The sequence below is a fragment of the Grampus griseus genome (genome assembly GCF_964374135.1).
Source record: "Grampus griseus genome assembly, chromosome: 14".
In the NCBI taxonomy this organism is placed as follows: Eukaryota; Metazoa; Chordata; class Mammalia; order Artiodactyla; family Delphinidae; genus Grampus; species Grampus griseus.
The window spans coordinates 8,059,323-8,086,867 of record NC_139008.1 but is presented as its reverse complement, the minus strand read 5'-3'; the positions used below and the strand labels follow the sequence as shown (position 1 = coordinate 8,086,867).

General features: G+C 62.2%; 1 protein-coding gene across 2 annotated transcripts; it reads right to left on the bottom strand.

Annotated features, from left to right (window-relative positions):
- Window positions 1-1,797: 1,797 nt before the first annotated feature.
- SH2B2 (SH2B adaptor protein 2) lies at window positions 1,798-26,478 on the bottom strand (the record flags this gene model as incomplete). Of its 2 annotated transcripts, XM_082670001.1 has the most annotated exons (9): window positions 1,798-2,141; window positions 2,638-2,809; window positions 5,276-5,484; window positions 6,610-6,774; window positions 6,882-6,973; window positions 8,257-8,348; window positions 10,008-10,109; window positions 13,283-14,040; window positions 26,391-26,478. In XM_082670001.1, 9 exons carry the CDS (start codon window positions 26,431-26,433, stop codon window positions 1,798-1,800), a joined length of 1,977 nt encoding a protein of 658 aa, XP_082526127.1. The 2 variants fall into 2 exon arrangements, with proteins under 2 accessions (XP_082526127.1, XP_082526128.1); XM_082670002.1 differs by lacking the exon at window positions 26,391-26,478 and having other exon boundaries at window positions 6,610-6,771; window positions 13,283-14,011.
- Window positions 26,479-27,545: the final 1,067 nt, after the last annotated feature.

Sequence of the window (27,545 nt, the reverse complement as noted above, 5' to 3'; positions counted from 1 at the left end):
CTGAATCCACTTTACCCTGGGAACACCTTAGGAACAGTGCCTGACTGCCATCTTCAGAGTGGGCACAGTCCCTTTCCCACTTTGTCACGCTCTGGGTCCCTGGTTCAGCCTTCAGTGCCTTTTGCTTTCACTCCTGGGCCGATTCCTGCCTTGAGCTCTCAGCAGGTAAAGCGGCCTCCAAGGTGGCTGACTGTGTCAGGAGGGAGAGGCAGGAGGGCTGAAGAACGGCAGACCCCGTGTTCGAGTCTCAACGCCACCCCTGAGGCCACTGAACCCTTCCACTGAGGGAGCAAGGATGAAGCCTCAGGCTTGGGGGTGATGTCTGGGGCTCGGCCGTCTTGCCACTGGGGAGACTCCCGCTGCCGGAGAGGTAGAAGGCAGCCAAGCAGAGCTCTCACCAGCCCGCTGTCCTCTGCCCAGCCTGAGCCTCACCCCCACGACCCCCGAGGAGGATGGGGGCTTGCACTTGGCCTGGCACAGACCCCAAACCACCACGGCACACGGGCAACGGCACGGAGCAGCTCCAGCCGCAAGGATGGAGATGCCGGAAGCTGAGGTACGGGCTGTTCTGAGCACCAGCCTTGTACTCCCTCACCGTGATGGCAACAGGAGTACTGCTCGGTCACTTCCTGGTCATTTGGTGAGTCGGGACTGGGTAACTCAAGCAGAAAAGCTCTGGGAGCCCCCCAGGGGCGCTGGTGCCCCTCATACCGGGAAGGGCTTGCAGGTGCTGCGGTAGCAGTCCCAGGAGGATTAACTGTCTGGGAAATGCACATCATGGATGCAAGCCCTACAAGGGCGCTCCTGGGCAGAGGGACCGTGGGTCCATGGCCCCAGGCGGCGAGGCAGAGTTTGGACTTGGGGAGGGGAGGGTGCTTTGGTGCAGCAGGCACAAGATCCTTTTCAGGACCACTGCCTGAGGGCTGGGGTGCTGGGACCTCGAGCAGGCTGTGTCTCCAGGCAGGAGCCACAGCTGGACCTCCACCTGCAGGGAGGCAAGGGGTTGGGGTGGGGGGTGGGAGGACCCTCTAGGCCACTTGCAAGTTTGAATCTAGGTCAAAGGTGAGAAGCCCAGCCTCTTCCACTGCCCAATCCCCAAGTGGGCTCATGTGGGAAAATCCTGTCCACACTGCCAGGACCTCAATGACGAGCCCAAGGACACAGTTATTCTCTCCTCACCAGAGTCCAGCTCCTCACGCTGGCATTCAAGGCCCCCCATACCTGGCCTCGCTCCCATCCTTCACTGTGTCCCAGGATGAACCCTCCTTTCTCAGCTTTCCTCTACCCTCCCCTCATTCTTGCCCCCAAAGCCTCTGCTCAGTTATCCCTCCCCCCTTCCTCTCTCACAGCTCCGCCAAAGCCCCCTCCCCAATCCCTGTGGGCCTCTTGGGCCCAGCGCTTTAGCTCTGCACCTCCTTCAGGACTGCCGGTTTTCTCCCGGTTTCACTCGCCCAACGGGGTGCCGGGTCCCCTAAGACAGACCTGGGTGGGGGCCGGGCAGGCGCCAGGCCACGGTGGGCTCTACACGGGGCCCGTGTGTGGCTCTCCCTCCTCCCTGGCAGGCCCAGGAGGAGCCGTGCCTGAGGCCAAGGCAGGAGAAAGGACGACGGAGAGCCAGGTGCAGTCCCTAAAACAGGCTCTTTAATAACATTATGTCTTCACTGAAGAGCTTCGCTTTTCCCACCCAGCGCCGGGCGGGGGCCGGCAGGGTCCGTGGGACGGACGGCCACGTGGGCCATCGCCCCGCGGCCGGGCGGGTCCGGGTGGCCCCAGGGCCTTGGCGCCGCCCGCGCCGGCCTAGTAGAAGGAGTACTGGTTCTCGACCGCGCGCGTGCGGCCCCGGGCGCCCTCTCCCGGCCCGGTCTCTGGGGGCTCGTCGGCGCCCCCGCCCGCCGCCTCCAGCAGGCGCTCGGCGCTGTTGCTGCGGCTGCGCGCGCTCAGCGGGCCCTCGACCGGGCGCGAGGCGCCGGGCACAGACGCTGCCGAGGACGACGAGGCGGATGAGGACGAGGCGCCGCCGGCCTCCGAGGGCGAGGCGGGCGGGCAGGCAGCCGCGGCGAGGCTGGAGAAGTAGTGCTGGCCGGCCGGCTCGCTCCAACAGGTGGGGGGCGCGGGCGCGGCGCTGGGCGAGGGCCCCGGGTCTGCAACGGGAGACCGCGGGCCGTCAGCGCCAAGCCTGGGCCCTGGCCACCCCCCGACCCCCAGTCCCGGCGTGCAGACAGGGGCCAGAGCCCCGGAGGAACGGGATGGCCTGGCATCACACAGGGAGCCGGGAACCCGAATTCAGCGCGCCGGGTTCCAGCCCACCTCCCCGATAACTAAAGTCATGGGTATAGGCGACACCCGCGTGCCAGGCACCCTCACTCACCCCTCCAAGGCTTCCTTCCTTCAACAGCTCAGCGCTGAGCCCCACCTGCGCAGGGATCTAAGGGACTCCACCCCCTTCCACCTGCCGGGAATTACTCAGGACACGGCTCCCTCAGGGCTGCCACTCTCCCGCCAGTCCTGATGCCCGGGTTGCTTACAACTCGCCCAAGACCGGGTGCTCATCCCGCGGGTCTAGCAGGGTGGCAGCCTGAGGGTGACTCCCCCACTGCCCACCTGTCTGTTTGCACGGGCCAGGTAGGGGCGTCTTACCAGGTGGGGGGTCCTGGGCCCGCACATAGCTGCGAAGGGTGATGTCTGCAGAGCCCCCGGACTCCAGCGGGATGGGGTGGGTGTGGAAGTGGCGGAGCATGTCGAGCACAGACTGGAACCACAGGTGCTGCACATGGCACTGCCCGTGGCCGTTCAAGGACAGGCGCAGGTGCTGTGGGCACAGATGGGTGTGGTCAGTGTGGGGTGCGGGGGTCTCGGACTGGCCCCACGCTTGGCAAGTGCCTTGGAAGGTCACGGGGAGGACCAGGTCTCACAGAGGCCACAGGGGTGGTGTCAGAGTGGGGGCACCTGACACATGAGCCCATCTTAGGGGGGGTCATGCCTATGGCGGGGATGGGGAATGAGGGCCACAGAGCCAGGCTGGGACTGGAGGGAGCATGCATCTGTCCCTATGCTGGAAGCGCCCACATCAGGCCCCTCGCACACCCCCTCCATCCCTAGTCTCCAAAAGCCCTAGAAGGTAGAGATTACAGCCTCCATATTAGAGATGGGGAAACCCAGGCCCAGGGAGGGGGAGACTCGCCCGCAGCCGCAGAGCACAGAGCTAGGAAGAGAACTCGTGTTTGGGTGACCCTCCCACCCCAGCAGCTAGGGGTCTGCCCACTGTCCCCGTACAGGCAAAGCCCAGCAGGCTGCAGACAACCCCCAGGGTGGCTGGGGACGAATGGCTGCAGACGCTGCTCAACTGTGCTGCAGCGGGAGAGCGTGCAGCACGGAGGAACAGTGCCCACCCGGGCCAGGCGCCTCAGGGAGAGAGGAGCCACAGGCCTGCGGTCTCTAGTGGTGAGCCACAGGTCTCTGGCTTCAGCCCTTTTTTGCTCCATGTGTATCTCACAAGGGGAAGAGTGGCCGTCTCTGGGGTGTGTGTGGCAACAGGGGTGATGATAGGAGGGTGCATGCGATGGGGGAGCTGGCCTCCTAGTACAGGAGAGAGAAACCCTGGGGAGGAGGGGAGTGTTCCCACGAGTGAGTTCTGCCACTCGGCAGGGCCAGAAGTTGCCAGAACAGTGTGGGCAAACCCGGGGAGCACTCATGGCAGCACAGGGAAGGGGCTCAGCCCAAACCAGCATAGTGGGGTCACACCACAGCCTCAAGTCGGGGTGGGGCCTTTGGGGACAGAGACCCAGGGCAGAGCTGGGCCCCAGGGAGCGTGTGCCTCTCAGTCTTTGGAAAAACATTCCAGACATTTCTTATCTGAAGGTGAAAAGTGAGGCCTGGGAAGGCAGAGGTCTTCCTTCCCCGGAGGTGTATGAGTAGGAAGCGGCTCTATCCCACCACTAACTTCTCTAGCTCTGCACAGGACTCTGGACAGACACCGTGCTCTGAGAGGCACCAGCTGTGGTGAATACAAAGTTCAGGGCTGGGTTTTGCCCTGGAAAGAGTGGAGCCTCCGGCTCTGTCTCCCCTCCAAACATCCTGACCCCACCCCCCGACCCCACCCGCCTGCCCCATGCCCCACGGTGGGCTGGGCACCATCCGAGCCTCTGGCTTGGGCAGGCATCAGACCCGGGCCCTCCGAGGAGGCTGCCCTGGGGCCGTGCTGGTTGAGAAGTAAACTCCGGGTCAGGCTGCCGGGGACAGCGTAAAGCGCCTGGTTGTCAGAGGAGCTGGTGAGAGCAGCTGCTTTCCAAGGAGGAGTCCCTAGGGAAGCGCTGCCCATGGGGCCAGCCGGGGGCTGGGACACTGGCTACCAGTGCAGGCCTGGAGCAGGAGTCCTAGGGTGCCCCCTCCTCCAGCAAGGACTGACGGGAACTGTGTCCTGGGCGGAGCCAGGGCTGGGTCTGTTTCCTTAGCGGAAACTCGGAATGGGGGGAGGGGAGTTTGAGGTTCCTGCCCACTCTGTCACACTGAAACCCCCCACGGTCACTGGACTTTCTGTCATGTGTTCCTTTGTGCCTTAGGTCTTTATTAGCACGCAGTGCCCTTCCTTGAGAGCCCGCCTTCTGGGTTCACAGCCGTGCCTTTGCCCTGCCCTGTCTGGACCACCCTTCCACTTGTCTTCACCTCAAGGATTCTCTGTCCATTGCACGTCTCAGGTCAAGGTCCTCTCCTACTCTGGCTGGTGGGGTCAGGAGCCTCCTCTGGCGCCCCCTGCTCTGTGGCCCTCCTGCCGGGCCCAGCTCCTCCTCTTCTGCCTGGTTCTCTAGGGCCCACTGTATGTGGTTCCCTTCCACAACCCCGGGCCTGGTCTGAGCACAGGCCTGGCCCGCAGCTGGGGACCACGAGGGGCTGGTGAACTGTGCTGAGCAGGGGACAAGAGGGGCTCTTGCGTGCTTGGAGCACTGGTGGACCCCAGCCTTGTACGGAGGTGGCTCTCGGTGGAGACCCTCAGAAGCCCTAGTGCTACGTGATCCCCAATGCACAGGGTCAAAGTCAAACCCTCAGAAGGGCCCAGCCTCCTGGGGGCTCGGCCACCAGCAGAGAGGTGCAGGAGGGAGGCGAGTGATTCGGAGCATGGCCGGGGTAGGCCTGGCCTGTGGGAAGCCATGCCACCCCTACACCCGTGGAGCCTCCTCCTGGGCGCAGGTGCAGCCTCAGGACCAGGGCCACCTCAGCCCGCCTCCCCCTGGGCTGGATACTTCCCCGCTGTGCCCCCCACCCGCCTTCCCTGACTTACCTTGGCCTTGCCCTGGAAGTTGAAGGTCAGCACGTACTCGCCAGGCCGAGTCTCACTCTGGCGGATCACGAAGAGGCCGTGGCTCCGGGGCCCGCCTGCCAGAACCAGCTGAGCTGCCTTGACCCGTGACAGTGTCCCGTGGAACCAGGGGTAGTCAGAGAGCTCCAGCTCGGGCTCAGCCTCGGGCTCCGGCTCTGCTCCGTCCTCCACTGCAGAGGGATGACAGTGTGAGAGGCGTGGGGGAGAGAGGGGGCACGTAAACGAGAAAAGGGATGCATCATCTTGTTGGGTTTTTGCATGTAAGGTGCTGCTGAGTAATTTAGAACGAGGCAGGGAGCTGACCCACCCACTAAACATATGAGGTAAACTGAGGCACGGAGAGGAGAAAATGATAGAATAAGAGAATGTAGATTTAAGCTACAGACTGGTTTAGCAAATAGTTTAATGATAAGAATGTATCACATGATGGAATGGGTGCCTTTTGTCTCAAGGAAAGACCATTAATAGCAATTGGTGGGATTTCCCTGGTGGCGCAGTGGTTAAGAATCCGCCTGCCAATGCAGGAGACACAGGTTCGAGCCCTGGTCCGGGAATATTCCATGTGCTGCGGAGCAACTAAGCCCGTGCGCCGCAACTACCGAGCCTGCGCTCTAGAGCCCGCGAACCACAACTACTGAGCCCACGTGCCACAACTACGGAAGCCCACGCATCTAGAGCCCATGCTCTGCAACAAGAGAAGCCACTGCAACGAAGAGTAGCCCCCGCTTGCTGCAACTAAAGAAAGCCTGCACGCAGCAACAAAGACCCAACACAGGCAAAAATAAATAAATTAATTAAAAAAAAAACAACTGGCAAATGGTTTCTGTTCTCACATAACACACATTAAATGTTCTTGCACCTCCTGAACCAGTAACAAAACTCCTCAGTACCCCAGCTGTGTCTGCTTGTATGTATAACATCAGAACATGCTTATTTCATAGTCATCGTCCGGTTTTCTCTGGTTTGGTGGGATCACTTAGTTTCCTGGGGTCACTCTCTAAGTCGGCAACAAACCTGGGAACAGATCAAGTGTCTGTGTCCCCAAGCCCTCGTTACAACCCTTTGCACCCCTTTCTGTGAGCGTTTTCTACTGAAACCAGGGCCCGTGGGAGGGGTCACATTCCCGGACTAGCCTGCAAAAGCCAGAACAACCGAGTAGCTGTGCAAAGGACCCAGTGGGATGAAATGTCACTGCTTCTGAGGCTCAGGAAGGGCTTGGGAGAGGCCTGGGGGTGCCTGTGGCCTCGGGCGGGGGCGCAGGGAGGGGCAGCAGGAAGAGTGCAGCCCCACTGCACCTGTGTTATTGCTGTCACTGCCGCTGCCACCTGGGGACTCCAGGGTCTCCAGGAAGGTCTCCAGTGGGACATGGACCAGGGACTCCCCGACGGCATCTCGAGCTCGGCTGTGTGGGGCTGTCACCACGGCTGCCGTTGTCTCTAGGGGACGGGGCAGGTCCGCTGCTGGAGAAATGGCAGGTGAGAAGCACGTCTGTCTGTCTGACCATCTTTGAGCGACCGTCCCCTCCGACCCTGCCTCCACTACTCCAGCCAGCTCTGTCCCCACCTACCATCCGTCAGGAGCTCACAGCTGCAAGAGGCCACACGGCTGGCCAGACAGCTTCCCCGGGCACAGGGGAGATCGGCATCTTCCTCGCTGTCCCTGCGAAGGCAAGAAAGCGCAACCACGTCCTGCCATGGGACTCGGACCGCAGGCTCATGGAGCCGGGAGTGGCAGACAGTCCCGCGGCCAGCATCAGCCCTGTCCCTCTGCCACACCCTCAGCTTGCTCTGTGGCCGCCATGTGAGTGACCGGGCCATATGGAGATGTCTCCTGGTGGGTGCAGCTCTCCTGGAGGTCACATGACCCCTGCCCCCTAACCCTCGACAGGCTGCCCTCCTCCTAGGATCCCACGGAGGCCCTCATACAGGGGCAGGGCGTGGTGGGGGGCGGGGCCGGGGCCAGCTCCCTTCCCTGCCCTGGGCCTTTGTCTCCCCATCTGTGCCACAAAGTGATTTTCACCTTCACGGGGGCTGCGGAGCCGATGGCTGGGAGGGCGGCAGGGGAGGGATAACGGCCACTTTGGGGATGGGGGTGGCGGGGTGGGGGGGGCCCTGGGAGGCGCTCAGGACTTTAATTGTGCTTCCTTAAATGAAGCTCTTAATCAGGAGGCAGCAGCCCCTCCCCCGGGGCCTGGCTCACCCCAGTAGCCGGAGCTCCTGCCAAGTGCTCAGCCTGCTGGCCTGCTGCCCCTCCTCCTCCGGCCTCGGGCCTCTCCCGCGCGGCGCCGCCAGCCTCCCTGCTGTTCCTCCCGCACACGGCTGACCACAGCTGCCCTTATTACCAGCCATGGCTCCCCACTGCCCCGACCTACCAGCTTCCGGCGCCCTCACGGAAGTCTCCTCCTCACGGGCTCTAATTCCAGTCACCCGAGGGCCTGACATTCCCTGCGAGTCCCAGGTCCTCGCACACCTCCACAGCCTTTGCTGGGCTGTTCTCTCTCTTCTTCCTCCCTGCCGCCCCCAGCCCCCTCTGCCAGGCTCAGGCCCGCCCTTTGTTTAAGCCACAGAGAAGGGGGGCACCTCTACCACTACAGCTTCTCGGAGCCCCAGGACTGGATTAGGGGCCTCCCGGTTGGTCCCCCACCCCTGGCACTTTGGGCTCACCCCATCACTACCCCTGTCCTAGTGGTTTCAGCCTCCCCTGGAGTGAGAACAAGACTTGATTTAACTTCCCTCCAGGTCCCCAGACCCTGAACCTACAGGGCCTGCTGGGAATGGGAGTGTGGGCGTTCTGGCCAGCACCCACCTGAGTTGGACTGCAATGGGAGAAGCCCATGTGTCAAGCTCAGCTCCTGCCCTCCCCGTGGAGGCTGGACCAAGGGCACAGCCGAGCTAGGCGCCCCCCACCCCGTCTTCCCATCCTAGGAGCACTTGGGCACTCACCCAGGGTCCACACAGCCCTGGATGTCAGCTACCCACGAGTGCTTCTGCAGGGAGTCGATGGTCTCCAGGATGTACTCTGCTCCGTTCTCCACCTGGGGAGGGGGTGGCGAGAGTCCAGATCACAGTCAGCACCCTCGGCAGGAGGCTCCGGAGCCCGGGACAAATGGCTCATCCCACCCCTCCCCCCTGGGGGCTCACTGGTGAGGGCAGCAGGAAAGACAATGGGGGCCCTGGGTGGAGCCCACACTCTCAGCAGCCCCTTCCTCCTGGGCCCCCCACTGGGGATCATGGAGATGATGTCCAGCCCTGCTGAGCTCAGGTCCTCAGGCCCTGGAGGAGGCCATGCTGGCTGGGCAAGGGATGGGGAGGTGGGGTGGAAGGGCATCACAACCCTCAAGTCTGTGAGGGGCCGGCTGGCCCAGCAGCGAGTTGAGGGCCCACACGCTTTTGCGCCTGGAACTCCACCTCTGTGGCCACGCCCCTGGGATAAGAAGCCTCCAGAAGGGAAACAAAGAGGAGAAAGCCGGGCCCAGAGTGTGATCCTGCACATACATTGTCTGATGAACTCTTCCCAACAGCCCCGTGAGGGGGGTGATGCTTTCCCCATCGTACGGATGAGAAGACTGACGTTCAGAGGTTCAGGTAACTCGCTCAAAGTCACACTAGCGCTCGGTGGAGGTGTTGGGGCCTGAACCCAGGTCTCTAAGGCCAAGGCCTGGGCTCTGAGCTTCTTGTCACGTGTCTCAGTAAAGAGCAGTTGGACTCCCAGCATCTCAGAGCTGGGACGGTCCTCGGAACTTCCTTCATCCCCTCTCTGAATGGATGGGGAAACTGAGGCCCACAGCGGGCCGGCAGGTGAGCCCGTTGGCCTCAGGGCTCCTGAGCATAATCAGAGACACAGAGGCCACCCAGCTGTCGGGGGCGAGGCTCTGACCTGTCTCATCCAGCAGATGAGAGTGCCAGGCAGGGAGGGGCCGTGTCCTCAGTCCCCCGCCTGGGGTGACTCAGGGTATGGGGTTGGCAAACGTTTGCTAAATGAATAAGAGAGTTCATGACTAAACAAACAGGGACAGTAAAAACATAAACCCAACCGGGAGCCTGGAGAGGAGGTGCGGGGGGCCTCCATGCAGCTTCGGGTGGGTAGAACCAGGCCTCCTTGGGGACTTGGCCTCACAAACACGCTCTAATCCTCCAAGGAGGCACAGGGCCACAGCCCTGGCAGCCCGGAGCCGTGTCCTCAGCAACCCAAGCAGGCCACCCCGGCGATGTGGAGCCTGGGAAAAAGAGGAGCTGCCCCCAGACTCACTGGGGTGCCCCCCTGCCCACCCTCAGGGCCTTTGTGCCCTCTGTGGGACCAGGCAGGTTCCCACACTCCAGTGCTGGCGACAGGAGCATTTGCATAACTGCTGCAGGCTGGCTACCAGTTCCTGTCTGTGGGGTGGGTGCTCGCTGACTCCAGTGGGGGAAGGGAGGGGAGGAAGTGAAACTCAGGACCTTCACCCAGGCGCAGGAGGAAATGGGAACGGGGCCGCACATGGTGGACTTGGACGACACCTGGGGCATTTGGCTTTGGAGCCCAGGCCAGGATTCACATCCTAGCCATGTGCTTGACATCTGCGTAGGATCCTGGGACCCCCAACCAGGGCTCCCTCCCCCTGCCCTGCTGCTGGTCCTTTACCTTCACCTCCCCCGACACTGCCCTCAAGCTCTGCCACCCATGAGGGATCTGTGGGGCCCGGGGTGGGGCTCACCTTGAGCACGAACGTGTTGTCCTTCTCCGGCATCTCCAGGGGCATGGTGGTGCGGACCTCAATGATGGCCGACAGAGGGATGCTGACTTTGGGCCTGGAGGCCTGGGAGGCCAGAGGAAAGGGCAGTGAGACAGCGGCCCCAGGGCCTCCTGAAGCCCTCTCCCCCGTCCCCACTCCCAGAGGTCAGAGCAGCCCTCAGCTTAGGATGTCAGGCAGCCCTGGCACAGAGGTGTCCCAATCCCCATTTCACAGATGGGTAAGTTGAGGGAGTTCCTGGGAAACAGAGGGACCTCCCCATATAGTCACACAGCAAGTCAGGGACAGAGCTGGGACTGACATAAGTCTCCCACCTCTGAGCCATGAGGGGGTGAACTCTGCCCCAGCTGCCCTTCCGCCCAGCGCACCTACCGGATCTGTGGTTTTCACATTTTTCTCCTTGACCCATAGTAAGAAATACATTTGACGTTGTGACCCAGTACACACACACAGGTAAAAATATCTCTGAAACACATGTTTCACCAGACAATATTTACCCTGACTGTGTGATGGAGTGTGAGATTTTCTATTCTATTCTAGTTCATTTAAAAAAAAATGCTCATCTCCCCCTTCAGACTAGATTTTCCACAGCACAGGTCTGGAGCCTCAACTCAGAACAGGACTCCTGGAGCCGGGCAGGCCGTGTCTCTAGGTGGAGGCAAAGGGACCAGTGTGGGATTTAACCAAGGTGAGCTGGCAGGACTCCTGGGGACGGCCCTCTGCCCCAAAGCTCCTGGCCCTGGCCTGAAGGCCCCCCGGGGCTGCCTTGAGACTGAGATTCCTGGCAGGGCTTGGGCTTTGGGACAGGGGCTTTCTTAGGAGGAAAGGGAAGGGCCACATGTTGGGTGGGCAGGCGGATGGGAATTCCTGGCAGCACTGGCTGCCATCCAGCAGAGCAGGGCTGCGCTTGGGGCGGTGACTGCGAGGCTCGGCTGACCATGGCAGGCCACCAAGCCAGCCGGCGGGGCAGGGGCCGCGGTCCTGGAGTGGGTGGAGCGGACAGGTCTGCAGTGAAGGCTGGTCTGGGAACTACCGCTGGGCTCCCACTGGCCACAGGCGGTGATTCCTCTGCCTTGCACTTGAGGCCCGTCTGTCCTGGCCTAGCTGCCTCTCACCCGGCTCCAGCTCACTGTTACCACTTCCCTGGACGGAGCCATCAGGCTGTTTCACGACCCCAGACCTTGGCTCACTCAGCTTGAGTCTCCAGAAATGCCTGTCCTGGGGCCCTGCCACCTGGTGAGCACTCATGAAGCTTCTCCTCCTTGTGGCCCCCCGAGCATCCTGTGCTCACCCCACTGAGGTTTATTTTACCATCCAGTCCAGCAAATATCACTTGTCTGGTGGTTCCCTAATGGCAGGGGGCCAGCGTCATTGCTCCTTGGGCCCCAGGGCTGGCCGGCCTAGGGCTATGAGGGCACCTGGGGTCCAGGAGACTTTTCCTGCAGGGTGAGTGAGAGGGCAGGATGCTGGAAGCCTGACACACGGGGCTGTATGAAAGAGCAGGCTGGGGGTCCCCAAAACAGCCCCTAAGCCTGCAGACCCCAAGCCCCGGTCTGCTCCAAGGGTGCAGCTAGGCCTTCAGGGGCGAGAGGAGGAAGAAATCTGGACTGCGGATGGGTGAACAGGACTCAAAGGCAGGGGGAGTGTCAGCAGGGGCTCCCCGTGGGGCTCATACACCCTGGAACCAAACATATTTGGGAAACCGGACCTGAGCCCTCACCAGGCATGCTTCCCACCTGGCTCACTCCTGAATTCACAAACATTTGCACGAAAAAAGGAGGGTCTGAGGCCAGATCTGGGATAGGAACCCACCTGCCTTTCGCAGAGGTTGGGAAAGTGACCCCTCAGGAAGCCTGCCCTCTGCCCGCGGTGAATGGTGGGCTGCAGGGGGCACCGGCTGCTGTGTCCCCTCCCTCGAGGGCAGCAGACATGCTATTTACAGCTGAGCAGCTGTGGTTGCCACTCAGGGCCCAGAGGCATTGAAGCCCTGCCCTGTGGGTGACCCTGGGCAAGCCCCACCCCACTTCCCACCCCTCAATGGGCCTCGCTCTCCCTGTCTGACAAACGGTGGAGTTGGGCTTAGTGGCCCATGACTCTCTCAGGGACCTAAAGGTGGGGGCCTGGGCAGGCAAAAAGTTCTTGGTGAGTCTGGGCATCCTGGGACTTGGGGAGAAAGCTCTTCAGAGAGTCAGTGTGTCCCTGGGAGATCACCTCTCATGCGGCTCATGGGCACCCCGCCTTGGGGAGCCCACATCCTGCACCTCCAGGGGAGAAAGGCAAGGGGGAGCATCCAGCGTCCCGACAGACAGGGAGATGGAGAAGGAGGCGAGACGCAGGGTGGCTAAAGACAGCGGGGAAAGAATGGGCCCAGAGGTGGGTGAGGGCCCTGGGCGGACAACCCCGCACTCTTCCAAACCTCCCAGTGCACGAGGAGCTCCCAGCTCCACGCTCCTTTCATTCCCGAGACCACCAGGGTGATGGGTATAATTAGCTCAGCTCTGCCTCCTGCGAGCTGCGTGACTTTGGGCAGCCCACACCCCCTCCCTTCGTTCTCTTCTCTTCTTCTGTGACCTGGGGACCATGCTGCCCGCCTTGCCGGGGCAACTGGGAGGATGAGGGCTCTCAGAAAGCGGGCACTATTGTTAGTTATTCCCTCTTCCCAAACAAGGCAGATTTGCTCTGCTGGAGGAGACCCAAAGCTGCCCTCAGGGCTCTGACATTGAGCCCCCAAGAGAGGGGAGGGCACGGTGCACTCAGGTGAGCGGCCATGCTGGTGACAGCCAGGAGAAGCTTATGAAATCTGGGCCGGAAAGGGGCCACCTGGGCAGGGGCTGGGCTGGAGCGTGGCAGCTAAGCTGGGGGACAAGCAGATTTCCCCTGAGAAGGATGCAGACCCCCGGCAGGCCCTCTGTGAGTGTGCCAATGTCATTGCCTCCTTTCCTCTCTGGGGAGGCTCCAGCCACCCAGGGGCCCCAGGTGAGGAAGAGGAGTCCAGGCAGCCAGGCTCTCCAATACCTCCAAGAACAGTACCCAGAACCCCTTCTGTAGCCAGAGGGCCCTTCTGACACCTCACAAGCAGAAAAAGAGGGCCTGAGGGGTGACTCATCCCAGAGGCAGAGGGGGGCCCCTGGCATCCCAGGTTCCTGACCCTGAATACTCCATCCTGCCCATCAGATCAGGCAGTGCGGTCCCCGAAGCCAGCCCCTCCACGGTCCCCCCAGGTGGCGGTGGGCACTCACCTTGGGCGGCACGAAGAACTCTAGGCGGAAGCGCTCGCCTGCCACGGCCCTGCGCAGGAGCAGGCGACACTTCTGCCACTGGGCGGCGCCCCCGGGACCCGCGGCCGCGTCGTCGGCCACCATGAAGCGCAGCGCGCCCTCGCGCTGGATGTCCAGCAGCTCCACCTTGGCCGCTAGCGTCCGCGACAGCCGCAGGCGCCGCGTCCACTTGTCGCGCGGCTCGGCTGGGGGCTCGGCGGCCCGCGGGGCGGCGTCGGGCTCGGGCGAGGAGCGCCGGTGCCACATGTCGCGCACGCCGTCCACCACGCACAGGCTCATATTGCGCAACGAGAAGCCCTTGCGGACGCGGGCCTTGGCCGCCGCGTGCGCCGACACGTCCTCGGAGCTCCGCGAGTGGCCGTAGGGCGCGGCTTTGAGCGCCGGGGTCCCCGAGGGCTCGGGCTCCATGGCGTCTGGGGGCTCGGCCGCTCCCCGGGGCGCCGGCCCGGCCACCAGCACGCGGCGCACCTCCTCGCTGAACACGTCCAGGAAGTTGGCGGCAAAGTGGCGGGAGAAGGAGGCCCCGGCGTCGGGCGTGTCGTAGGCCGGGTTGTCCCGCAGGAAACGGCAGAACTTGTGCGCGAAATCCACGGCGGCCGCCTGCGCGTGCAGTTCACAGAACTGCCGCCAGTCCGGGACCGGAACCGGGACCGGGGCGGCGGCGGCGGGGCCGGGGGCGGCACCATTCATGGCTCCTGTCCCATCGCAGCCCCCGGAGGCTGCAGGTGAGAGGAGCGAGTGAGTGAATTCCTGACCCATGTCCAGAGCGCCCACCAGCCCCACTCCCCCAGGGCTGTGTGCAAGCTTCAATGTGTGAGGACAACCAGGCAGGGGGGACACGTGTCTGCAAGAGGGGCACTCTCCTTCAAGCAGCAGTCTCAGGGAACCCCAAGGTCATTCCTGGGCTTGGCGAGGGAGGCTGGGATGACAGACGCCTTCAAGTGGGGTCCCCAATGAGCCTCCAAGTGACCTCGCTTCCCTGAGTACCCTCTTCTGAGGGTCCCCAAAGTTTGGTGGACAGAAAGAAGTCATGCGCAATCCTCTTGGCTCTGCCTTTGAAATATACCAGGAACCCCACCCCTCCGCTGCTCCTCGCCACCCGTGCTGCTGGCCTGGGACCCACACAACCCTTTCTCCTGCCTGCAGTATTTTAGCAGCCTCTTCATTGGTCCCCCGGAACCTGACCTCACCCCCTATAGCCTGTTCTCCACCCAGGAACCCAGTCATTTCTGAAACATAAGACAGATCAGGCCCTCCGCTGCTCAGAATCCTGCAATGGTTTCCCACCCCACTCAGAGTAGAAGCCAAAGTCCTACCCATGGCCCCCAAGGCCTCACGTGATCTGCCTCCATTTGACTCTCTGAGCTTATCTCCCGCCACTCTTCTTGCCCACTCTGCTCTGGTCACACCTGAGTCCCACCCCAGGGCCTTTGCACTTGCGATTTTCTTTTGTATTTGCCTGGAATGTCCTTTCCCCACACCCCCTCACGTTTTTCAGGTTTCTGTTCAAATACCATCTTGTCCGATAGCTCTCCTTGCCCACCGCTCTATTTAGAATAAGAAATTCTCCACCCAGGGCTGGTGTCTCCGTGCCCTCTGCCTGCTTACTTTTCTCCACAGTGCTTATCCCCATCTGACAGTCTGTTTATCCACTTGCTTCGTCTCGTTCCACCCCCCCCCCTGGACCGCCACCCCCCCAAGCACCACACCCTCCCCGGAGAATACCAACTCCACAAGGCAGCGGTTTTGACAGTCTCATATGTGGCTGTGTCCCCAGTGCTGGGCACATGGCAGGCACTCAGTAAATGCTGAATGAATGAATGAATGAACAAATGAATGTGCTCAGCACACCAGGCATGTCACAGCTGTCACTGCCCAAGCCGTCACATGGGGCCTGAGAACACACAGCTTGTTAGTGACACACCAGGGATTCTCACGCTGACTCTGAGACTTTGGGCGTCACCTCCCAGTGTGGATCCAGTATGACCAGTGTTTCAAACTGGCATTGAAGGTGCCGCCTCTTCAGACTCCTTTCCCTCACCGTGGACTGGCTGCCTGCTCTCCTTATGTTCCCCCCTCCTGGCACCCTGTTCCCTCCAGAGCTCCCATCCAAACCGGACCTTCCTGAAGAGGCCCTGACCGGGGAATCCCACCTTTCTCCTCCTGTCCCCAGGTGCCCCCACGCTTCCTCACTCCGGATCGCCAAACTGCATGGTGTGTGTCTAGTCATCTGGGGGCCTTGCCTCCTCATGCCCCATCACTCCTGGGGGCACAGGCCCAGCCATTCTGTTTATGCATCTCCTCCCCAACAGGCCAGGGTGAAAATTACTGGTGGAGAAGAAGTGGGGTGCTGCGGTCCTGCCCTGCCTTAGGGAGCCCCTGTCTGAGGGGGCCGGCCAGTGTTAGGGGAACTGAGACAGGGGGTCATGCCCTCGCCTGCCTTTGCAGGATCCCCACAATTCCAGCATGGCCCTTCCCTCACAGCTCCTGGCACCATCTCCTCTCTCCTCTGGGATCCAAACTCTGTAACTAATCACCAGGTGAAAATAGCTGCCCCACTTCTGTGAGATCATCTGTGGGGCCTCTGGGCCATAGGGTACCGTGGGAGTTCCCTCTCACCTTGGGGCAACCTCGGCCATCGATCTGCAGTCGATAACCACAGGACAGCCCCAGGGAGGAAACAGGCCACTTAGCACTGAGGACAGTTTTCCTTCCAAACCAGCAGGTCTCCTCAGAGGCTCTCACCCCAGCACTGGCGGGAGAGTAGCAGGGAGTTCAGAGGGCTTCCTGGAGGAGGCGGGGCTTGCACTGGGCTTCATGCTGGCAAAGAGGATGAAGAGTGACTTCACTGCAGCCATGAGCAGTAACTCGGAGGCAGACTTTTCAGGACATGGGGGAGGGGCTGGGGGAGAACAGGGGCTGAGGCACCCATGAATATGGCTCATTCTGGGCCTCTCTCCTGCCCTGCGCTTCCTCCTCATCTAGCTAACTCCTACTCATCCTTCAAGAATGAATCCAGGGGCCACTTCCTCCAGGAAGCCTTCCCTGACCTCCCCTGCCTCCCCAGCCCAGGAGACAGGTGTTTCCTCTGAGCTCCCACAGTCCCTGCCTGTGCACCCCTCTAACGAGGCGCCCACTGCAGGGTGCCCCAGGTATCTGCTTCCATGTCTGTCTCCCACCTGGCACAGGCACTCCTTGGGGGCAGAAGGCAGGCCTGAGTCATATGCCCGGAATGGGGGTGGAGGCAGGAATGCACCTGCCACCATCACCAAGGCCTTGGCCTGACCTGTGGAGAGCGGGCGTTTCTGAGGGTGGGGCGAGGACGAGGCCCTGCAGCTGAGTTTGTGAAGCCCCGTCCCTGGGCTCCAAGCCCATCCATTTACCCAGCAGGGCAGTGCTCCCCACAGGGGCCATCTCTCTCCCTCCTGAGACCACCAGGAGGGTCAGACTAGGTGACAGGGCAGCTGGGAAGGGTTAGCACTGGAGCCAGCAGCGAAGTGTGCCCCACTTGCCATAATTTTGCCCTCCATGGGGCAGGTGGGGACAGGGAGGAAGTCGGTCCCAGTGCCACATCCTCAAGCGTCAATCCCCGTCCCTCCCACCCTTCCTGCTGGTTGAGAATATTCCTGGCACGAAGGGGTAGAGCGGAGGGACAGGACCCAGGGCAGAGGCTTTCACTGGGTGAGGGGCAGGGGGAGGGTCCCATCTAGGCCGCACTGGAGGCAGGGGTGGAACTCGGAGAGGAATTTGCCAAGGGTAGGGGGCACATGCCCTAGGCAGGCACTGGCCTGGGATGCACAGAGGCTGGGGCTGCCTTGACCTCCCCCCTCCCCTGCCCTGCCCTCTTGCTGACTGGCCAGGAGCCTATGGGCCCGATGCCCAGCACAGCAGCCCTCACTGTCCCCTGGGTCCAGCTGGGGCTACACAGAAGTGGCAGGGGCTGTACAGCCAGGGCTAGAAGTCACAAGCAGCCGGGCCAGCCCGGGAGCCCCAGCCCTAGTTACAGACCCAGGCCCAGGCATGGCTCTCTGTAAAGGGGGGGGCCGCAAGCCAAGAAGAAGACGGCTCAGCCCCAGCAGGGCACGGGTGTGCTGCCCCCCTCATTTTTAAAGTGAGGAAACTGAGGGCCGTGGGCCAGAACTGGGGAGGAGACCGAGTGCAGGTACTCTGCTGACCTGGGCTCCAGGCCTGACCCCACTGCTCTCTGGGTGAAGGACGTTGACCTCAACTCCAGCCTCTGGGCCTCAGTTTCCTCACTTTAAAAATGAGGATGAGGGAATTCCCTGGCCGTCCAGTGGTTAGGAGTCCGCGCTTCCACTGCAGGGAGCACAGGTTCGATCCCTGGTCGGGGAACTAAGATCCCGCAAGCTGCGTGGCATGGTGAAGAAAAAAAAAAAAATGAGGATGAGGGGCCGCCCCTTCCTGGAAGGACAGCACAGGAAGTGGTCTCTGCTGTGTTATAATCCATGTGTACCTGTGGGCAGGACTAGGGCTCTCCAAACCTTTGGGTGGAGCCAGGAGGTCTCCAGGGACCAGTCAGTGTGACACCCAATCAATCATTCTGCAGGTAACCACAGACCCAGATGTGGGAAAAGCAGAGCTTCAGGGGGAGGGGAACCCAGAGGTACCAGAAGCAGGGTAGACGAGCTCACCGGGCTCCTACTGTCTGGCCTGTCCGGGAAGCCTTATGGATTGACTCCAGCAGGCCCTGGGCTCTCCCTCCTCCAGTGGCTCCTTGGGAATTTCCGCCCGAGTCTCTGCCTGTGTCACTCTCCAGCCGGCTGGAACTTTCTTCCTCACTCCGCTGACTAGTCAAATTCTGCCCCACCTTTAGGCTATGTAAAACACTCTCCTCTTCCAGGAAGCCTTCCCCCTACACTGGCCCTTCCATCCTGAGCTCCCATGGCCCCTGTGGTCCTTGGCCCTCTCGCTTCCATGGGCCGGGTCCCAGCTCCCCCTCCTCTGGCCCCAGGGAGCCAGAAGAAACCTGCCGAGTCCGTGCAGGACAGCAATGGACTGGCCGGTGGGAGATGTGGGCTCTGTCTTGGGCTAGGCCCTATGTCTCCCGAGGCCTCGGCTTCCCATGGGGGGCTGGAGCAGTGGCCTCCAGCGGCCCCTGTCATGGCCCTTGGACACTGAAGACTGGGGCCCTACAGTCCCTCCAGGAGTGGGACCAGAGGCAGGCAGGAGGTTGCCTCTCACCTTCACGGGCTTCTTCTATGAGGACTCCGGTGGAGACAAAGCGAGCCCCACCCCCATTCCGCCTGGCCTGGGGATCAGGTGGTGGCCCCCCAGCGGCCCTGGGTGGGCAAACTACCCTCCCCAATCCATCACCCTGGGGTTCTTCCAGGCTCAGCTGGGCTGTCTGGCTTCTCCTCCTGGAGCAATGTTTTTTGTTCCCATCTTGCCAGGGCCAGAGGGTGATGGGATGGGGCTTCAGGGAGGCAGGGCAGGGGGTGGGATGGGGAGGGAAGCATAATCCAGTCCCTGCCTGTTGCCTTTCCAAGCCATGGACTCTCCTAACCCCTCTGCCAAGAACCAGACGGGAGAATCCCCCAACCCCCACCCGGTTAGACGCCTGGGAGAGGGGGCGGCTGGCCTTCCGCTGGTAAAAATAGCACTGACAATTGGAAAAGAGGAAAGAAAGCCAGCCATCAGCCCCCAGTGGCACGCAGTTCCGGACCCCATGGCCAGGTCATTCCTTAAAATATTAATGAGGCGGCCTAGCCACCCTGCTAATGGGCCGGTGACCAATCGATCCAGCGCACAGTGGGCAGCGGCCTGGAGGGGCGGGGAGGCACCGGCGTGGTCCAGGCCCACACCTGCGGGGGAGGGGGAGTGTTCCAGGGAGCCCCAGCTGGAGCTGGCCTCCCTACCACAGTCTCCTGCCCCCAGGGAGGGAAGGAGGCCCCCAGGGAGGGAAGGAGGCCCTGCAGAGCACACCAGCCGCCCGGCAACCTGAAAGGCTGCCCTCTGGGTGGGGGGCAAGGCCTGAGTGGCATCCTCCTCTGTGCTGTGTTCCGGGCTGGGCTGGACAGTGCTACCCGCCCTACCGCGAACCACTCCCGATGGGGAAACCGAGGCCTCTTCTTGGGGCCCCCCCCAACACAAGGAGAGGAAAGAAGGCCTCCCTCGGCTGCCCCCTGCCCTCCAGGAAGCTGGCCCCTACCACGCTCACCGATGTCCTGTCCTCCAGGCTTCTCAGGACCACCGGCCCGGCCCAGCCCAGCCGACTGAGCACTTTACCACCAAGCCTCCTCCCAGCTGCCGTCCTGGCCTCTGTGGGACCGTAACCCCCGGTCGCCCCTCTGCACCCCGCCCCCTGCAGCACACAGACAACCTTCTGGCCCGCGACGGAGGCAGAGTACCCAGGGCTCAGTCTGTTTCACTGTTGGCGCCTGGGCGTTGGTTCTTAAGTCTACTCCCTCCCCCCTCCCCCCCCCAGAAAGTGTCCTCACAGGGCAGGCCCTGAACCAAGGCCTCCTGCAAGAAGGACGTGCGGCTGGAATTCCCTGACCTTCCCCACCCAGAATATCTGTGCTCGACCCATGACCCTGGCAGGAGGCAGGAGTGGGCGTGATTTCTGGTCTTAATACTCTTGAACTGGCTGGGTCTTTGCTGCAGCGTGGGTCTGGGGAGGAGCTGATTAGCGACAGGGACAGGTGTGGATTAAGAACCCTTGGGACTCTGCCCCTGTCTGTGGGGGTCGGGGTGGGGGGAGGGAGGGGTGGCGCGGGACTCAGCTGGCCCTGGCTTTTCTGAGTATCAGTTTCCGCAGCTGTAAAGTGGGACCATCCTGCTCGCCCACTTAGGCCTGCCTGCTTCGTGGTCCAAGGCCTGTGCTGAGGAGCGTCGCTGGGAGGCGGCTGCTAAAAGCTGGCGGAGCAGCTCTGTGCCCTCACGCCTTCCACGCGACTGCCAGCCTTTGCCACCGTGGGAGTGGGGAAGCCCTTCTGCTGAGCCTCCGAGCTTTCACTGATGCCCCCGAGCCTGACAAGCCCCTCTGGCTCTGGGACCTGCAGACCCCTGGTCCGAGGGGGCCCCACAGCTGCTTCCATCACGGGGGCCCCGTGGCCGGGGCGTCTCCCCTCCTCCACATCTGACCATCTGACACATGGGACAGTGGAGTGGTTAAAAGCCTGAGATCTGGAGCCAGACCGGCTGGCTTTGCATCCCAGCTCCCCTGCTTCCTAGCCGTGTGACTCAGCCTCCTGGGGCCTCAGTTTCCTCATCTGTTAAAACAGAGGGTAAAAGAGCAATGACCTCAAAGGCTGTCATGAGGATTAAACAAGTGATTTGTTTAAGAATCAAAGCTCCTCTGCTTCTATTTCCTAAGTGTCTTGTATTCATTCCCTCTTTTCCTCCCACTCCTCTGGGCGGAGGACTCCTCCCAAACCTCCTTGTTTCTCACGATCCCCCCCAACCCCTGACAAATCCAGGCTCCACAGTGTGGCCAAGGTCAACTTTCTAGGACTCACATCCAATTGGGCTATGCCCCTGTTTAAAGCCCTTCTCCCCTCACATCTTCCCTGCCAGGAAGTGAGGATTCTCCCGTCATACAGATGAGGAAATGAGGTTCTGGCGAGGGAGGTGACGAGCCCATCATTCACTGGATTTGTACTGAACTCCCACCATGTGCCGAGAGCCATGCTGGCGGGTCCAGGGCCACAGACTGGTGAGGGGGGGAGTGTGAAGCCAAGTTCACATCTGTCCCTTTCTGTAGCACATGCTACTCCCAGCAGGGCTTTGTCACTGGGGAGCTCTCACTCTTGAGGGCACAGTAGGGGGACCCAGGCCCTGCCTGGGGAAAGGAGATGGCCATCCTCAGAGGAGAGGGCTCTCTGACAGGCTGGAGGGCAGGGGAATCCAGGGCTGGGCCCTGCAGGAAGTCGACATCAGATGAGCAGGGAGCGGGGGCCCCAGGACAATAAGCTGTGCCGGGGCCTGGGGGCTCAGGAGGGAAGCCTATCCTCCTTCAGGAGCACCTGGTGCTGGACAGCTCCTGGACAGGCTCTGTAGGTGGAGAGCAGGCTGGGATGGCTCTAGCTGCACTGGCCCTGCCATCCTGGCACTGCAGAGCAGACGCACCAACCCCTCTCCATCCTTGGCCTGAGCCTCGCGGTCTCTCCCTCTCTCCCGGTGTCATGGATCTCACCTAGGCCCTGATTCATAACCCTCCCAGACCTCCCTGGGCCATGGCTCAGCCCCGCAAATCTGCCGGACACCCCGTCAACCCCTTAGCCCACCAGTCTGCCTTCCGGCTTTTTTCACGATACACATACCAGCGACTCCTAACTGAGACCTCCAGTGCCTCCCCTCGGTTCTGAGTATCCCAGAACTCGGTACTGCAGATGCTTATAAAGCTTCCCCAGGCCTTTTCCCAAACAACTGAACTCCCAGCCTGGCTGAGCTCCGCCACCTCAAACTCCCCACATCCAAGTTTTAGTACATCCTCTTCCTCCAACCCCTGCTTGTCCACTGCTCGGAGTCTCAACGTGCAGCCCGGCACTGCCCCACCTGCTTCTCTGCCCCAGTAGCTGGCAGGCCCCTGAGCCCAAGGGGGCCCCGGGAATGCCCCCCTTTGTCCTGTCCCGGCCTCCACTCTGCCCCCCCTGCCCCTCGTCCCTCTACAACACCACATGGCTTGTGGCCTGTCTTCTCTACCAAACCGTGAGTCCCCAGCTGGGTGTTATACCCGCCCCCAGGTGGGCCCTAGACACAGAGGGTCGGAAGTATCTGGAGAATGGAGCCCAAACCCTGCTTCACCCAGAGGAGCCAAAAGATGCCGTACTCCCACACACTGCTCTGCCCAAACAGGTGTGGGCCGTGACCTCCTCTAGATGTTGAAGAGTCAGCCCTGCTCTCCCCTGGGACAGAGCACAGCCATAAAAACAGACGCACCCGGGCTTCCCTGGTGGCGCAGTGGTTGAGCGTCCGCCTGCCGATGCAGGGCACGCGGGTTCGTGCCCCGGTCCGGGAAGATCCACATGCCGCGGAGCGGCTGGGCCCGTGGGCCATGGCTGCTGAGCCTGCGCGTCCGGAGCCTGTGCTCCGCAGCGGGAGAGGCCACAACAGTGAGAGGCCCGCGTACCGCAAAACAAAACAAAACAAAAAACCCCAAAAAACAGACCCACACAGGTGAGTGGGGAAGAGAAACCTCCCCAGTTTCCAAAGCTGCCGCCGCCCCTCCAGCCCCACGTGGACAGTGAAAGAGCAGGAAGCGAGGCAGGCTCTAAGACTGGACCCGAATGGCATGGGGACAGCTGCCAGGAGGCCCAGTATACCTAAACTCCCAAGTCCCTACAACCCAGAATAGACAAGCAGTGCAGGAGGTAGAAACCAGATTCTTGTCAGAGAGAAGCGGTTTGGAAGCCTGGCTTGTTGGTTGAGTGACTTTGGGCAAGTCATTTCACTTCCTTGAATCTGTTTCCTTCTCTGCAAAATGGGGATAATAATAGAACCAAACCCCCAGGGTTGTTGTGAAGATTACATGAGAAACGCCACAGAGGCCCTTAGCCTGGCACGAGTCAGCTCGAAACCAAATGCTCAGCCCTGGGGGTCCAGGCTCCACCTGAGTGGGGGGTCCCACCTCCTAGGGAAGCTCACTCTTGGGTATGTGCAGGGGGTTCTCCCTGGGAGACCCACAAAGTAGGGAGGAGGGGTCTAGAAATTTTAGACAGAGTTTTCACAGTAAGGGTAAGAAAAAAAGCATATGCATTAACTCGATTCCTCAGAACCATTCAATTATCCCGCATCAGGATCTCCTGCCCATCATCACTGACGCCCTCTAGAGGGGGAGAGGAGGCAGTCTGTGGGAAACTGTCTCTGAGAACCCCATAAACGCCCTGAACCTTGCCACTGCCCCCACGGCCAGACCTCCTCCAAAGTTCTTAGAGCTGAAGGGTTCTAGGTCACTCCCAGCCGACGGCCTCCTGGATGGGGCAGGGAGGCCAGGATGGAAGAGGTTTGTTCAAAGTGGGGGGCAGGGTTGGGGGGTGGTTCAGTTCACACCCCCAACAGAGGCAGCCAAAGTGTCTTAGGGTAGGCATCCCCTGGCTCCTCCGTTCTCTTAGGGGTGCCCTTTCACCCATGCTCAGCGACCTGTGCTGGAGGGGGCAGCTCTTGCTGGTCACCCAGCTAGGAGGTAGGCAGCACCATCCCCATTTCACAGGGTATTTAATGGAGGCTCAAAGGGCAGAGGTAGGGTTCAGTCCAGGTTTGACTCCCGGCCCTGAGGCTCTCCCCTGCACCTTGTCCACGGTCACTCCTGGGGCTGTCCAGTCAGCCCCGCGCGGCTCCTGAGGGGTCCCAGTCATTGCAGACTCCTCCCCCTGAAGACCTCACTTCGTGGGCTGCTGGGGTCCCTGCCTCTGCCCGGTCCTGGCCCGCTGGTTTGGCGCGGTGCCGGGCCCCGCGCTGCCCGCAGGTTCATCAATGGCCGAGGCCGAAGGGACTGAATGGAGGGCATGAACCCGCCCCTTCTTAAAGGCGCCGGCCTCTCCGGCACCCTCAGCGATCCTCCCCCCTACCGAGAGCTGCAGGAGAGTTCCCAGGGTGGGCGGGTCGAGAATGGAGACCGTGAGAAAGAAGGCCTGGGCCAAATGGAGGGCGTGCCGGCCCAGCGACGGTGGTCTGGGTAGGGTCCCTCCCGTGGCCGGCACCCTCCTTCCAGGTTGGCCCTCCCCCAGCCCCCGCAGCCTAGGGAAGAGACCCCAGCGCTCCAGCCCCCCCAGCCCCCAGCCAGAGACCCCTCCTCCAGGGGGCCCGCTGCGCTCGCCCCACCAAGGGGCCTGGGCCCTGGGAAGGGGCCTGGGCGCAGCTGCTCCGGAGGCGGCTCGGCCCCTCCCGCCACTCCCGCCCGGCCCGGCATGGGGGTCGGAGAGCCGATCCCCGCCGGGGGGCGCGTCTCCTCCGTCGCGCTCCCTCCCACCCGCGCACACAAAGACAACACGCGCGGACCGGGGCGCGTGCGGCCGCGCTCCCCAGAGCAGCAGTGCGCACACACACGCGCGCCCTCAGGGACGGATGGAGTCCGGGGTGATGGACGGGGGGACGAGGGAACTGAGGACAAGCAGGCCATACCTACAGGCGCGCAGCTGTGGCCGGGAGGGCCGGGGCGCCGGAGGAGCGCTGCCCGGACCGCGGCCGGCCTCCCGGGGCCCGGCGGCTCATGGCCAGCGGGGGGTTCGGGGTCCCTCCGGGAGGGAGCTGGCGTTGGCGGCGGCTCCTCCCTCCGTCGTCCACAACCTCGAAGGCTCGTGCGCTCCTCACTGGCCCAGCGCGGCCCCGGTTTGGCTCTCTCGGCGGCCGAGCCCGGCGCGCTCCGAGCCCAGCCCCGCGCAGCGCGCGCCCCGCCCGCTCCCCCTCCTACCCTCTGCCCGTGCGGCGCGCGCCTTCCCGGCCCCGCCCCCGCCTCGGGCTCGGCCCCCTCGCCCCTCGCAGGTCCCGCCCCCGCCGCGCCCCCCGCCCTCAGCACGAGCCTGTTCGGCGCCCGCCGCTGCTGCTCGCTGCCTCCGGGTGGCGGCGGTGGCGGCGGCTGGACTGCCGAGACTTGGGGCCCAGAGGGGTTAGGAGCTGGCTTGCAGCCGCTGCATTTGGGGCGAGAGTCCGCGGCTGCCGGGTCTCGCGGAGCAGGCTCCAAGCCAGGCTCCGGAATCCCCGCCGTGCAGAGGCGTCCCCCGGAGCCGGGGGTGGTGGCCCCGGGAGCGTGGCGGGTGGAGGCCGGGTGGGTGGCCTGAGTAGTAGGGTAGTGGGGTGTATGGGGCGTGGGCGCCCGGCGGGGGCCCCAGACCCTCCGGCGTGGGGACAGTGGGCGTCTCGAGAAAGCCCAGATGTCGCAACGGGAGAAGTCAACGTCTGGTTCTCATAAATCCCAAGGGCGAGCACCACGCCCCCTCCCCCCAGCGCTCCGGTGCAGGAAATAGCCCCGGGGCTACAGGGCAGGGAAGACCCGAGCACAGGTCCCACCTCCCCACCTTCACAGTGATGGGGACACTGACGCCACCCGGGTAGGTCTTCAGAGGTCACACAGGGCTGATGGGGGGAGGGGAACACAGCCCTGTCTTCCTCACCCCTGCTTGGTTCTGCAACTCCAAAACCCGGGGCATAGGTTAGGGCAGATCCCAGTCTGGCTGAAAGAACAAAGACTGCTGCTGGCCTTTGCGAAAGCTTGTGGACTAACCCCTGGGGAGCTGGGGACCTCCAGGAGGCTTCCCAGAAGAGATGGAGGGGCTCCAGCAGGCCTGGAAGGCGCCCAAGAGGAGCAGAAGGGCATCAGTGTGAGCAGAAGTGTGGAAGGGCTGCTCAGAGATGAGACCTATTGCTTGCTCCTTGGGGGGTGCCGGACTCCTCCCCTCCTCTCCATTCTTGCCCCTGCCCCAGGCCCTCAGCTCCCACAGGCAGTTAGATCTGCGTCTCCCTGCCTTTGCTAAACTCTCTGCAACCCCACCTCTGGCCGTTCTGTGATCTACCATGGTCTTCCTGCTAGCTGGGAGTGCCTCCATATGTTGCCCTCCCCCACCCATGGTGACCTCTGACCTGTAGAGAGCTCTTTAACCTTTCCCAAAGCCATTTCGCATCTCTAATTTCCCAGCAAGCAGGACAGGCAAAGAAGGTTTTCTTCCCAGTCTTGTGGATGGAAAGGGTGGGGCCTAGAGAGGAGCGGTGGGCTGGTGAAGGTGGAGACTGCCCCGGAGTCCTCACCTCCGGCCTGCCAGCCCTGGGCTGCCCTCCACAGGGGCTCTAAAGCAAGGCAGGCCTGGTCTGAGGCCCTGGTACCCGGCCCCTACCCTTCCACACACAGACCGGCTGCTCTCTCGCCAGCACCTGGCTAGCAAACACTTCATGAAAGCTTAGGTGCGGACCAAACACCGTTTGGAGCTGCACAGAGGCCTGGACATCTGTCTGGGAACCTGACCTATGAAGGGGGCTGGGAGGCGTGTGGGAGTGTAGGGGTGGGTGCGTGACCGCCTGCAGAGTGGGAGAGAGGGAGGGAGGCTCCACGCTGCGGCCTGGCTGTGGACCCCACCCTCATGGGAGATGGGAGAGCCTGGTCCCCCAGTGGACTAACCTGGTTCCGAGTAGTGGGCTGAGCTCCACTGGTGGGCTGTCATTGGCCAGGGAGGGTCGTGGGGTGTGGAGCCCCGGGCAGGACAAGAGCGCTGATCGCCAGGGAGGAGGAAGTGAGGGGTACTCTGACCTACAAGGAGGAACTGGTGGGAGAAGTGGAAGTGGCTGGGGTGGGGAAAGGGCGGGCGGGGAGTGATTAACCAAGGGTAGCTCTGTCATGGGGACAGGAGCGAGGGTCAGGGAGGAGAGGTCTATCTGGTGTCCCCAAGGGCAGGAGGCTCTGTGGCCTTAGAGGACGTTCTGATGGGATAGATGATGAGGGACGCTGGGGTGGGACCCCAAAGGGGACCCCTGGAGTCACAAACTTTAGAGCATTCAGGGCTAAAGCTCAGACAGGGATAGCATGGGGGACTCTGGCCTGGTGGACTGCAGGGTGGGAGCTGGGTGTGGCGCCAGTCTCATGGGCCACCTGTCCAGTGGGATAACGCCAGCCACCACAGACCAAGAGGAAGCCCGGTGTCTGGGTGGGAGGGGACCCACACCAGTGGGGCTGGGCTGGAGGCCAGGTGGCCTAGAACCTGTGACTCAGCGGTGTCCCCATGCAAGCCTGGCACAGGGGGCTTGGTGGGCATGGGCTCTGCAGTGCGTGGCAGGCAGGGCCCAAGGGAAAGGGAGAGTACACGGCTCCAGGGTACACAGAAAGGGAAGCAGGTGTTCCCTAGGAGTTGACATCACACATCCAACCACAGCCTGACAGGCAGTTCTTAAAAAAGGAATGGATTTCTCTTTTTGATTGGGTTGTCTGCTCAAGAGAACTCAGACAAGGAATTCCCTGGCAGTCCAGCGGTTGCAGCTCCGCGCTTCCACTGCAGGGGTCACGGGTTTGATCCCTGGTTGGGGAACTAGGATCCCACATGCCGCGCAGTGTGGCCAAAAAAAAAAAAAAAAAAAAAAGAGAACTCAGACACTGTGGGTTTGGGTTTCCGCAAAGCTCTGGACCCACTCAGGGAATTCTTGGGGATGAGAAAAGGGGGAGAGGCCTCCCACGTGTGGGGGACTGTGCCCCATGTCAGCCGAGCAGCTGTGAGGTCTAGCCATAGCTCCTGGGGGTGTCGCTGCAGGAACCTGCCCACCAGCCTCCTGTACACTCAGAGTC